Source organism: Ovis canadensis, chromosome 11 (assembly GCF_042477335.2).
Source record: "Ovis canadensis isolate MfBH-ARS-UI-01 breed Bighorn chromosome 11, ARS-UI_OviCan_v2, whole genome shotgun sequence".
NCBI classification, from domain to species: domain Eukaryota; kingdom Metazoa; phylum Chordata; class Mammalia; order Artiodactyla; family Bovidae; genus Ovis; species Ovis canadensis.
Window position 1 is genome coordinate 34956660 of NC_091255.1, and position 12985 is coordinate 34969644.

At 55.3% G+C, this 12985-nt stretch overlaps 2 protein-coding genes across 9 annotated transcripts in view; one reads left to right on the forward strand and one right to left on the reverse strand.

The window, feature by feature from the left end:
* KIF1C (kinesin family member 1C) overlaps nt 1-6660 on the reverse strand; it is a 22164-nt gene extending 15504 nt beyond the window's left edge. The window contains exons 1-12 of one of the 2 annotated variants that reach the window (XM_069603221.1): nt 6175-6660; nt 4391-4497; nt 4013-4144; nt 3540-3616; nt 3022-3201; nt 2348-2413; nt 1793-1971; nt 1591-1702; nt 1128-1205; nt 912-977; nt 745-820; nt 161-239 (exon numbers count right to left, since the gene is read on the reverse strand). In XM_069603221.1, the coding sequence (XP_069459322.1) occupies nt 161-239; nt 745-820; nt 912-977; nt 1128-1205; nt 1591-1702; nt 1793-1971; nt 2348-2413; nt 3022-3201; nt 3540-3616; nt 4013-4118 (1019 nt within the window). In that variant the 5' untranslated portion in view covers nt 4119-4144; nt 4391-4497; nt 6175-6660. Of the gene's footprint in view, nt 1-160; nt 240-744; nt 821-911; nt 978-1127; nt 1206-1590; nt 1703-1792; nt 1972-2347; nt 2414-3021; nt 3202-3539; nt 3617-4012; nt 4145-4390; nt 4512-6174 lie in introns of both variants that reach the window. The other variant, XM_069603220.1, reaches the window with a different exon arrangement.
* INCA1 (inhibitor of CDK, cyclin A1 interacting protein 1) lies at nt 5078-12639 on the forward strand. 7 transcript variants are annotated; one of them, XM_069603223.1, is made up of 7 exons: nt 5101-5289; nt 8210-8297; nt 10555-10668; nt 10902-10941; nt 11218-11411; nt 11874-12036; nt 12246-12639. In XM_069603223.1, exons 2-7 carry the CDS (start codon nt 8215-8217, stop codon nt 12390-12392), a joined length of 741 nt encoding a protein of 246 aa, XP_069459324.1. In that variant the 5' UTR covers nt 5101-5289; nt 8210-8214; the 3' UTR covers nt 12393-12639. The 7 variants fall into 7 exon arrangements, with proteins under 7 accessions (XP_069459328.1, XP_069459324.1, XP_069459330.1 ...); XM_069603229.1 differs by having other exon boundaries at nt 5121-5289; nt 10604-10668; XM_069603225.1 differs by lacking the exon at nt 5101-5289 and adding an exon at nt 6543-6836.
* Nucleotides 12640-12985: the final 346 nt, after the last annotated feature.

The following is a 12985-nucleotide window of genomic DNA, read 5'->3' on the forward strand; positions in this document are numbered from 1 at the left end:
CGACCTTGGTCTGCTGCCTGATGCCCTCTCTCCCTCCCATGTTTCCTCACAGTGGGGTAGAGTTGAAGGTCAGCCCTCTCTTATGCACAGGCTCCTGAGCTACCAGCCTTTGAGCTCCTGGCACTTCTCATGTCCCACCCCAGCCCTGCCAGAGCCCCACCTGAGGGTGCTAAGAGTCTCTTCATAATTGATGTCTGCGGGGCTCAGGGCTGCAATCATTGCTGTGCGGGAATTCCCACCTGTGAATGGAGAGCACGGGAAAGCTTAAGCTGGGCAGAGTTCTAAAAAAAGTCAGACTGAGTCTCAGGGGCAGGGGGCCTCACTGCCCAGGCAGGGGTCTGAGAGGATCACTGTTCAAGGTAAAGTGGAGCTAAGAGTTGGTGAAGCTGATCGTGAAACTGACAGTCAGAAGAAGTGGGGATATCAGACATCTGTGGGATGGTCAGAGGTCAGGGAGAGGAGGGTGAAGTCAGAGGCGGCTGTGGGGTCTGAGGGTTCACCGGGAGCCCCAGGTCAGTGAGGCCCTTGGCTTGGCAGAGAGGGTATGGCCTTGATCTCAGCATGAGGACACTGTATAAACGATGCCCCAGGCTCAGGCAGGGAGTCAGGGGACAACTGGAGGACTTGAGGTCCCAGGGGCAGCAGTGGGTCTAGTCAGATGCATCAACAGGGGTTAGCAGGACTGGTGGCAGGGTCGGCAGAGAGAGAGAGAGAAAGAGAGAGAGAGAGAGAGAGTTCCCTCACCCAGATTCTCTTTGAGCAGCCAGGTGAGCACAGAGTCCCTGTAAGGGATAAAATCCGACTTCCGCTTCTTTGATTGCTGAAGGACGGAAGGGGGAAAGGGGGTCAAGGTGGCCACCCGCTTTGTCCACTTTCCCAGAGCCCCTTCTCCTCCCACGCCCAGCTCTCACCATGTCCGCAAGGGCTGAGATCACCTTCCCCAGAGTGGTAAGGGACTTGTTGATGTTAGCGCCTTCCTGGTGAGAGGAATGTGGGGAATGAGGCCTTCTTCTCCCACTCCGATCCCCTCCGCCCCTCCTCCCCACAGCCAGAGCCCCAGGTTGCAAGCAGAGACCGCCGCCCTCAGCACCCAACACGGCCCTGTCCGTCCCTCCCAAGCGCCTCACCTTTAGGCGCATGCCCCGGGCCCCTGAGGAGTCGGCCCGCTCGCTGCCAGCAAGGTCCACCAAGCTGATCTTACTGACCTGGTCAGAGGAAGGAGGCAGGAGGTGACTGGGCAGTTAGTGGGGGATGAGAAAGCCAGGAGTGGGGGAGGGAGGGAGAATAGACAAGAAGACAGTGAGGGCTTAGTTACTTGTCCATTTGTTCATTTATTTGTTTACGATGTTCACATGCCCGCTGTGTGCCAGGACAAGGCACAGTGGGCTCCAAGCTCTGCCCTGACGAATCTAGCAAGAAGGACAAACACTCAAACAGGAGATTGCATCCCATTGATCTGATGGAGGAAGCACAGGGCAGGGGCCGTGGGAGCCCAGAGGAGGCCCTCAACCAAGCCAGGGCAGGGAGGGAGGACACAAGGCCCACTGATCTCATCTCTGTCTCCGTGACCAGGTGGGAGGGGGGCCCTACCTTCTCTGAGTCCAGTCCAGTGAGCTGGTCGTGACAGCGCTGTGTGAAGACAATGGTGAAGACAGCGTGGGAACGGCTGCTGGTCTCATTCATGTTGGTGGCAGCCACGGTCCTGGGTGGGGGAGGGAGTGATCAGTGGGTCCTGCCCTGCACCTTCCTAACCCCGGCTCCCATACCCCTCCACCCCATCAGCCTGCCTCACCGCGCCTTATTGCCACAGTCCATGAGGTCAGCAATGTCAGCGTAGGAGGTCACAGCCAGTTTAGACAGGTCCTGCACGTAGGGGCCTAGGATGGGGTGCTCTCGGACCCGCAGAGAGCCCCGACTCTTGGGGTTCAAGAGGTCTCGTACCCTCTCGCAGTAGATCTCCATGTAGCTCACCTGAGCGGGAGGAACAAACTAAACACCACAAAGCTAACAGCCATACCCAGTGTAAAGCTTCCCGTGGACTCCCACTGAATACAACACAGGTAACACTGTTTACTATGTTTACTCTGCATTGCTAAGCATTTTACAAGCACAAGCTCACCCGATCCTCCCAATAACCCTAGGAGGGGACCCCTGATCATTACCATTTTACACAAACATCCTCAGGAGCCGAAAGAGAAACTGTTTGACCAAAGCCAGCAGAGCCTAGAATAGATCCCAGGCTGCCTGACTCCAAAGACGCCCTCGGTCTTAATCACTCTGCTCACCTCCTCCCTACCCAGGGGACACTGTGTACCACCTCCAGCCCCCTCCCAAGACCTGGGCTTACCTCCACAGAATAGGATAGCTGAGCACTCTGGTTCTTACTAACACGAGAGAAGAGGTCCTCACAGAGCTGGAGGGAGACAGAGAGAGGCACAGAGATGCTGCTGTTCACAGCATACCTGCGGAGCCCAGCATCAGGCCAGGCCAGGTCTCAGGTGACCCTGTTTAACCCTTATCACAGCCCCAAAGGAGGGATGGGATCATGTGCATTTTATAGAAGGGAGAGTCACCTCTGAGAGGTTGGCTTGCCCAGTATCTTAGGCTACTATTCAGTGAGCCAAAATGCAAACCCAGAGCCCATATGCAAGGCCACAGTGCTGCAGTCAGGAAGAATATGGGTCAATTCTCAGCTATCCACAACTGATTTTTCCTATGGTCAACACCTTGACTACACGAGTCTACAGCAGAACCTCACTCGCAAGTAATTCCGAGACAAGGTAAGACGGCAGAAAGTGGTAGAATCACGCTTCAGACCCAGGGCTCTCAGCCACCAAAGCAGTGGCTCTTCTCACTGAGCCCTCTTGGCCCTAATGTCCAGGCTGTGGCCAACCTCAACCCCCATCACCTTCCCTATTTCCGAGGACCTCAGAGAGCTTCAGCCTGAGATCCGGGCCTTCCTCCCCTAGAGGCAGCTGAAGGTGCTCCCGCCTCAGCCTCCCTGCCAGGCCCCATGAATACCTGGGGCACGATGCCCTGCTGCCCCGGCTCCTGCCGCCCCATCATGGTGTAGGACTTCCCAGCCCCCGTCTGCCCATAGGCAAAGATGCACACATTGTAGCCTTCAAAGGCATGCAGCAGCATCTCCTCTCCAATGTCCCGATACACCTGCTGCTGAGATGCAAACTGGGGGTCCTCCGCCTAGGTGAAAGGGGGCAAGAGAGACAGCAGGAACCCTAAATGCCTTTGTCCTTGGTATCCAGGTGCCCAAAGGTCCTGTGTGCTCCCCACCCCCATCACGGTCCTGATTGTCCCAGAAGATACCATCTGGTCTCCTGCTGGTCCTCATTACCCTGGGGACTCTGCCTCCCCCTCCTAGTCCAAGTCACAGGCACAGGGTCCTACCTACCCCCACCCACGGGTGCTGGTCCTCCCAACCCATCCCCTGGAGATCCAATTTCCTAGCAACGGCCCCCTCCCCAGGACCTATAGCCCCTGTCCCTCATTGCTTAGCTTTTCCCCCAGCCCAGCAACCTCACCGAAGTGTGTGACCAGTAGGAGTAATCGAAAGTGAAGCTTTTGGGGGCATCCTTGCTCTGTTTGGGATTGATGATAGCTGAGAGCAAAGGAAGTAAGGCCAAAGTCAGGTACTCCCAACCTCTGCCCACTCTCCACAAGCCCCCAAAATCCAGGTATCCCACTCCCCATCTCTATCCTAATTCATCTCTCCCCTTTAACACTCCCCACCCCCTCCAGCCACCAAAGCTAATTTTGGCTTCCCAGGACCCGCCCCCTCCCGGCTGCCTCCCTGGATTGGGCAATGGAGGGCTTCAGGCCAACATTCCCCCTCCCAGGGACTGGGAGCAAGGAAAGGCCAGCCCCTGTCCTTACAACTAGCACCTGCTCTGTGCCCAGCACAGCCTTCCTCCCGGTTCGGCCCAGCAGGCCTGGCCGGTATAGTGGGCCTAGCCTGCCCTGTCTGTGCCCAGCAGGGCCCCTGGGACTCACTCACAGGTGGTGCTGCCCTGCATGCTGACCACACACTTGGCATCCTGGCTGGTCTCACGGGCGTTAAAGGGCCGAACTCTCACTGCTACTTTCACTGAGGCGCCAGCCATGGCTCCAGTACGCCCACCCTCCTCAGCTGGAGAGCAGAGACAGAAGAGCTGTCAGAGTGGCTGGGGGACCCAGATGTCACCTCCCAGCTTCTCCCAGGAACCAGCCTCTCCACCCTGCCCTGTCCCCAGCTATCCAGCCCCTCAAAGACCCAGTCTCTGTTCCCCTGGCCTTCCTCCCCAGTGTCACTCTCGGGGACTCCCGGAGGTGCGCCTGCCTCTCTCCCCAGCCATATCCCAGCTCAGAGGGGCCTAGGTTGTCACCCCAGAGTTACCTGGCGTCTTGGCCCCAGACCAGGGGAGCTGTATCAGTTCTGGCTGCCACCGGCCCTCGTAGGAGGAGCCCCATCCTACACTGGGGGCCTGGCCGCGCCAGCTGGGGCTGTGGGGGAAACCCTGGTTGTGGGGGAAGAGCAGTTAGGAGACACCAATGGCTCCAGAGGTGTCTGGGCTGCCAGGGTTGGAGGGCAAGGGGTAGGGGGTAATGTCAGGAAAAGTGAGGCTGGCTGTCCCTCTGGAGTGGCCAAATGCAATGTGAATCCAAGGGCAGGGATGGTGATATTTTTATTCCTCGTCACTCACAAGTGTACTGGACGTTCAGATAGAGAAGGCAGAAAGAGGCTGGACAGAGAACAATTCAGACACATGGGCAGAGACACTGAGGCCGGGGGGAAGCGGGGGCAGAAAGTCCCCAATACCATGACACCAAGAAAACCAGAGCGACCAAGACTGAGATTATGCTACAAGGGAAATAATGGAAGAAATGAAAAGGAAGACCTAGAGGACAGCAAACACAGGAATGTTCAACAGGCAGTACTAAAGCACAGACTGGAAGCCCAAAAAAGAAATGAGATGAGAGAAAATCCCAAACATAAGACCTGCCCTAAAATTCCCTGAGAGGGTCAGTCAGGGAGAAGTAGAAACAGTTCCCACCTAAGGTCCATGACCTGCACACAGAGGGAAGGACTGCTGATGGTCAAAGTCCAATGGCTGGAGGTACAGCCCAGAACTGGGCTCCATAGGGCCTGCCTGTAAGCCCCAAACCCCTTGCCCAGCCCCCAGCACTTCCTCCTTAGGATCCAGGACAATGGGCAGGAGAGGGTGGGGTTATCCTGTAACCATCCTACCATCCCCCAGGGTCCTCTGTTAAGGATCCAGAATACCTGTGTTTAGGGTAAGTAGGGTCCCCCTGAAAAGGGACAGAAGGGAAAGGAAGCAGGCAGGTCCCAGCTCCAGCCTGGGGCTAGTGCCATGGCGTCCACTGCCCTGGGGAAGGTGCCAGGCTGGAGCCCAGGAATGTGGGTGATCTGGTGCCCACACCCAGGGAGGAGAAGCTGAGCAGCCCACACCCACGGACAATAGGGTGGAGGATTGTGAATACAGATCAGGGATGCTGGGTCCCCCTTCTGTGGCCCTCGAGGGCCTCAAACCCCTGTCCTGCTGGTCCTCACCTCACCAGCCTTTCTGGCCAGGGCATGGGAGGGGTGAGAGGGCTGGTCTGTCCAGGACAGGAAGGGAGTAGCTGAAACCACAGAGGTTGTCTAGGGGAAGAACAGCCCTGACCCCCAGACCCTGACTAGGGGACGGAAGGGACACACTGTGGTGACGCCCTGACAGCTTCTGGGACTGGGAATGGGGTGGCACTGCTGGGGGCATGCGGCGCAAAGGACTCAGAGAGAAGTACAAGGGTCGGCCGGTGCACTATATAGGGGCAGCGGGGTTACGGGAGGAGCCTCAGCTGGAGTGAGGCCGACTGACCCCAAAGAGGTCCTCGGGCCACCTGCACCTTGCCCGCCCCGCAGTTTTCACAGAGGCCCCCGGCTCGGCCTTTCTGGGCGGCCATGCGGATCCTGTCCTCCAGACCAGCCAACCGACGGCCGGCCCGGGCCTGGCACCTCTCTGCGCCTCCACGGGACAAACAGCACATGATCCCGGCTCCCGCGGCCAGCCGGCCCCACCGAGTGTTGCAAACCGGGACCCCGGCTCCCCGCGCCCCTGCCCGGCACATTCCTCCGCGGGCGTCCCCTCCCTCACCCCCCCCCGCTTCCCCAGCTCTCACCTCGTCGCGGCAGGGCTCCCGGAGAGGCTGGGCAGAGTGCAAAGGGACAAACTTTCCGGGAAGCGTGAGACCGGAGCGGGGGCGATCCGGGGCCGGTTCCGGGCTGCCCCCGCCCCTCGCCGGGTCCCCGGGCGGCGGGCGGCGGACTCGCGCCCCGGGGGCGGCAGCAGTAGCGGCGCCAGCGGCCGGCGCCCGCCCGGGCAGCGCGAGCTGGGGCGGGAGCGAGGGGCGGGGGATCGGCGGGCGCGCGCGCGCGGATGGGAGGGCGGGCGCGCGCCGTCGCGAGAACGGCCCGGGAACGACCCGGACAGCTGTTAAAGGGGCAGTGTCCCCGGGACTGAGGGGCTGAGGGGAACTGAGTTGCGGAAGCGGCAGGGAGACCCGGACACCGGGACTCCAGAGGGTGGCCAGCCCCAGAGAAGCCGGGAAAGGTGGGGGCGGACCCGAGTAGGGGACCCAGGCCTCTGGCGCGCGCACGTCGCCGCCGTCGGAGGCGCGCTCAGGGGGTGGAGCCGCCCGCCGAGCCCCGCCCAGGAGGTGGTGCGATGCAGGCCCCGCCCCAAGGCTCGAAGCACTGGTCGGCTCCGCCCTTGGCTCCTGTCGCCGCCTCACTCCTCGGCGCCTGGTGTAACGTTCTAGAATTCGACGAGCAGCTGCCTCAGGTGCCGTCGCCAAGTGCAGTCGGCAGCGGCACCACCACTCGGGCGCTGTGTCTCTGCCTGGTCCTTAGGTTTGACAGGGCCCGTAGTGCCGTGTCGCCCTCTCAGGCCCAGACCACCCCTGCCTGCCCAGCCTGGCCCCAGCAGGCCTCAGCCCCGCAGGGCCCACCGCCTGGAAGCCACATCAACTCCTCAGCCCCTAAATTGTGCCTTCAGGCTTAGCAGCTCCTCACGCCTGGGTCAGCTGCCAAGGGTCCCTTGAGCTCCCTAAGGGGTTTTCCTCTAAGCCTTCCCTCTGAACAGGGCTTTCCACCCCCAACGACCTCCAGGCTCTAGCTAACTCAGCCCGGCCAGATTCCTCGGGTCCTCTTCTGCCCTGTCAGGCTCAGGTTCCCCTCCCAGACTTGGCTGCCCCCCCGCGCCGCCCCGCCCCCCACCCCAAGCCCATTAACCATCCAGGACTCTTTCTAGCTTCCTTAGCCCCATCTTTCTCTTAGATCTGGATCACCCAACTAGACACCCAGTTACTAAGGTCTGAATGTCCCTCAGCGGCCACCTGCTCCCTAGTTCAGCTTCCTCTGCTCTGGCCCAAGATATTCCATTAAAACCCCATCTGCCCTTTCAGCCCAACTTTACTGACATTTGCCAGCTCAGCTCTAAATACTCTTCTCCTCATTCTTCATTTCCTTTCTCAGCCCATCTTAGTTACCTTTGAATAAATACTTATTCACCTGCAACAGCTTCCAATTTTCTGGCATTTATGCTGCCTCTCCTAACTCATCTAACATTCTTATCTGCATTGTCTGCCCACCCCAACTGGCTCTCAGGTCACCTTTTGCTGTCTGGAATTCTGGTCCTGTGTAACTGACCTCTGCTCACCTTCTACATCTCTAGACTTTCCCACTGCCCCCCTCCTTCTTCGTCACCAATTGACCTTGACCGCTCTGTCCACACTTACCTTTCATTAACACCTCATTCCTGGTTTGTTTACCAACCCTCAGTTCTCTAACTGGCCCCGGCCACCAGTTCTGTACCAATTATCCCCAAATGCCTTTTGCTCTAATTCACCTCTCATTCTTTTTCATTTCATTATCCCATATTGCCAGTTAAGTCACTCAACTGCCATCTGTCAATTTCACTTACTCTGTGTATTCGGCTTAGGAAAAAAGATTAAAAAAAAAATCTTTCACCATTTCTACATTTCCTGTGTTTGCTGTCTTGATTGTGTATGTTCAGCTAATGAAAATATTCAGCACTTGAAATATCTTTTCAGCTTTCTTTCCTTTCTTCTGGACCTACACATCTTCTTTCCAATCTTTACGTTCACTCATGGTGAATTACATGAGTGAATGATTCATTTTCCATTATCTTCCCAGCACCAATGAGGAGACTCAATCCAGCCTCCCAACCCAGTCCAGTCATGCAAGTACAGGAAGATGCAGACAACCTTATCCCTTTTGCCAAGTGAGTCCTCCCCACACAGTGGGGGAGGGGGGATGAGACGGAGGCAGGATTCCATGTCTGGGTTCTTCCCCAAGAAGAGTATAAAATAAGAAACAAGAATCTCGGTGCCTGGTCTCAGGGGATTGGTGATTTATTAATTTACTCAGCAAATTATTTTTGAACACTATAGTGTTCTAGGCACTGAATATTAGGCATTGGGGATTCAGCAATTAGAAAGATAGGGGTCCTGCTCATAGAGCCAACATTCTACAGGGAGGAAATAGAATGTGTACATGAATAAATATAATTTCAAATAGTAGTAAGCACACGAAAAAATAAATGTACTGTATAAGTAGAATGTCTCTGAGACACAAGTATATAGAGTATGACTGTGGAAGGGGAAGAGGAGATGAGTTTGAACTGAGATCTGAAAAATAGGAAGGAGCCAGTCTCCTAAGAACCAAAGAGTAGAAGAAGGAATAGTAGGTTTGAAAAAGCAAAACCAAGTCCCAAGAAAAGAACTAACTTTCTGTCTTCTAGGACCAGGAAGCCCATCAGCATAACTGAAACTTAGTGATTAAGGGAAAAGTGGAGTAAAGGCAGACAGGTAGAGGCCAGATCGCATAGGACCTTATGGGCCATTGAAAAGAATTTGAACGTTATGCTAAGGACAGTAGAAATCAGTGGGAGTTCTAAGCAAGGAAATGACATGAGCAGACTTTCTTTTCCTTCAACTTTTTTATTATGGAAAATTTCAAACAACTACAGAAGTAGAGAAAATAGTAACCACGAAACCAGAGTACCATTTTTAGTCAGCTGCAATAATTATCATTAGATGGATAACCTTTGTTTTTTCTGGATACACCACTTGGCTTGTGGGATCTTAGTTCCCCAACCAAAGATTGAACCTGGGCTCTCAGCGGCAAGAGTGCTGAGTCCTAACCATTGGACCACCAGGGAAGTCCCTGGTGGATAATTTTTTTCTTGATACACCCATTCAGCCTCCTGCTACTTAGACCATTTTGAAGTAAATTTAAACGGTATTATTTCACATAATCATTTCTAAAAGATTACTCCGACTGCTCTGTGCAGACTAGATTACTGAAGGATTCAAATGGAAGCAGGGAATGGAGGAGGACGCAATTGCAATAGTCCAAAGAGGGGAAAACGTGCTGGAATATGGTGGTGGGAGTGGAAATGGTGAGCGGTAGTTAAATTTGAGTGTATTTCAGATGTAAAACTCACAGGATTTGCTGATAGATTGGATATGAGGGGTGAGGGAGAGTGAGGCATATCAGATTTTTGGTTCTAGCAACTGGGCGTTTGGGGTGCCTTTTGGCAAGATGGGGAAAGCTTGGGAGGAGGTGTTGAGTGGGCAGTTGAACCTGCAAATCTGAAGTCCAGGGGAGGAGCCAGAGCTGGAAATATAGATTTGGGAGTCATCAGCACATTGATGGTATTTAAAGTCATGGACCTGTGTGAGATCACCTACAGAGGAATGAAGACACAGGGCCGAAGCCCTGGGACTTTCTTCTGGAAAGCAGGAGAGCAGACATCTGGTCAGTCAGTCTGGCAGCTTTAGAAGTGATGAGAACTGTTCTCAAACAACTTTTGCACACCCTACCTAAAGGATATTAGTATTTCTGAGTTGTTTACTCGCTAGGTCATGTCGAACTCTTTGTGACCCCATGGACTGTAGCCTACATGGACTGTAGCCCGCCAGGCTTCTCTGTCCATGGTATTTTTCCAGGCAAGAATACTGGAGTGGTTGCTATTTCCTTCTCCAGGGGCTTCCTGACCCAGGGATCGAACCCGCATCTCCTGCTTGGCAGGCGGATTCTTTACCACTGAGCAACTAGGGTAGCCCCTAGTGCTTCTGAGATGCGGAGATATAGCAGGAGTGAAGAGACTCTGCTCTCCTGGATGCTTGCATTGACTAAAAGGAACCTGTTGAATCACTTGAGTAGCTAGGGCCTCCCTCTCTAACAGCCCTGCTTGCTAAGTATGATGTTCTCTGGTTGTGGGGTATAGAAGTTTGAGATTCAGTGAGATCTGAGGCTCAAACAACTGCTAATCTCCATGCTCACTCCAGCTCCAACCTCCTTTCAAATCAAAGTCTTCACCACCTTTCTCATCTAAAATGGATAAGGGAGGACATGGCCTGAGGGAGCCTGGGCAGCTGTGTGGTCCTGTGGTAAGATAAGACTCCTGAATCCCTGGAGTGAGTAGGTGCCGTAAGGGAAGAGCCAGACCTGAGCATACCTTGTCCTCACCTCAGGTGTTCTAGGGTGGTCAGCCGATCTCCACCCCCCTCCTTGCCTTCCCAGAGCCTTGGACTGATGCCCCAGCGCTATGGAGACACCTTCTGGGAGAATCTTAGTCAAAGTCCCAGGTGAGAGAAATGGAGAAACGGGACTAACTGAAGGTGGGGAGGAGAGGCTGTACAATTTTAAACTACCATAAAGCCTTACTGTAGCAATAAGTCCTAGTCTCAGGATAACTGCCCCACCAAGTGATGGACATGGTAGCTCCTAATGCCAGGTAGGTGGTTGGGAGAGGTTGTTAGAGAAACAACATGGATAGGGATATTCTCTTTGCACTTAGCCCCCTTTTTGTGCTTTACAGCCCCACCTGGATGGAGCAACAGTACACCCCACCCTTGCTGGTATGATGAACTTTCTGCCCTTTGACACTTCTTGGTTAAGATCACACCCACTGCCATCCCATCCCCAGCTCCCCTTATTCTCCCTTCCCTCTGGTCTCCCCCAGCTAGTGCACTGAGCAGGCCCTCCTTCCTATGAATCAGTCATCATGTTTTCCAGATCACAGCGATGTTTTTATAATCTGGTCTTCCCAAGACCCCTGGTTCCCTATTTCAGTCCCAGCTCCCCGAGAGACTCAGTTCTGCCTTCTAGCTCCCTCTCCCCATTATCTGGTACAGAGAGCCACTGGTTGCTCCCAGCCTGGCCAGTATGGCCCTGAGGGACTCCCACCTCCTGAGGTGCTCTGCAGAAGAAAGAGGAGGAGGCCACATTCGGGAGGAATGCAGCAGGGATCTGGGGGCATCCCAGCCCGGGTAAGGGCTGTCACTCATCACTTGGAGGATCTAAGGAGGCGACAGAGAATCATCAATGAGTAAGGAGAGACATCAGGGCTCTGGGAGCCAAACAGTACGGGGACGGGTGGCTTGAACTAAGGAAAAGGTGGAGAGCTTTGAGGGAATTGGAGGTTGCTTGGGAGTGTGCCATGGTCTTGGTGAGACTGAAGCAAAGTTTCCCATAATATGGGAAGGAGGAGGGAACGAAGGAATGGGGGATTAGTCACCTGAGCTGAAAGGAGTGGAACCCTGGTCACTGAAGACAGGAAAGCACTCCGCAGAACTGGAGGATGGTGCAAAGCTAGAGGTCACCTCTGAGCCCCTGGATGGGAAACTACTTCAGTCTGAGGGGAGCAGAAGGTTGGAAGTGGAGAGCTGGAAGTCAAATGATAACACTTCCAGGTCCCAGCAGGAACTAGTTCAGGGCGGGAAGATGAAGAATGGAGAGACAGGAAGCCTGGCCTCCAGGCCCCTCTTTCCTAAGCCTTACCTCTCCACAGACTGAAGAAGGCCCAGTGGGGCAGCTCTGGGGCAGCGTCTGGGCCTCTGCTGGTTGACAGTGATGGCTGTGGCTTCCCTAGCACCACTGAACACCCTGATCGGGAAGAGGAGAGGGCAGACTATCCACAGGAGAACCACTTCCTCATTTCTGGCAGGGCCCAGGTATGGATGGCTGAAGAGGACTTTGGTGGGTGGTGATGTGGACCCCTGGTCTTGCATGGGGAGTCAAGGGAAGCCAAGAGCCACATGGGATAGCTGGATGTGAGAGGAACAAAAGTAAAGTAGACCAGATCCTGAGACTTGGGGGTACCTGGGTTTGGGGTTTAGGAAATCTGAAGACCTACTGTTTGATTCTTTTTTTTTTCTTACAGCTGCTTTGGTCTCCCTGGAGTCCCCTGGGCCAAGAGGGGTCTTGTCTTTCCAGGCAGCTGGGCTCTATGGGCTCCTTCAGCGCTGTCACAGCCACTAGGAACCCCTTTTACCATCCCTGGTTGGTGGAACTGCAGTCTGAAGAGTAGGGAGAAACTGTCCAAACTCAAGACACTGGCCGTGCCTCAGGGGCCCGGGATTGGGAGCTGGAATCTCCAGTATTTCGGACATCAAGGCATTCCTCCTTTCCTTGGCCTCTCCCATCTTCCTCTCCCCGCCTCTGAACTAGGCACGAACAGCCCCGATGGCCTCCCCTCTCCACTCTCAGAGGAGCCCCCCGAGGCTCCCTGTCACTATTCTCTTCTTCGTTCTGTTATTAAAAAGCAAGCAAGTGGAGCCCAGAGATGTCTTTCTCTCTGCGATGTAGTGATGGGGAGGCTTATGGGGAGGGAGGGCTCTTTTCAGCTTCGCGATGACCCCGCCAAAATGAAGTTGGGCTGGTACCCCCAAATTCAAGGAGTTGTACCCAAAAACTTAGTCCTGCCCGCTCCAGTGTTCCCCACCCGGCTCTCCGGGCCGAGGTCACGTCAGGCGGCGGAGCTTCCGCCTCCAGGACCCCGCATCCTGCCCCTCAGCGCGGCCGCCCGCTCTGGGACTTCCCGGCAGCCCGTCCCTCCGCCTGGCTCGGCCTTGGAAACCGAGTCCCTCCGGCCAGCGCCCCACCCAGAGCCAGACGTGTGCT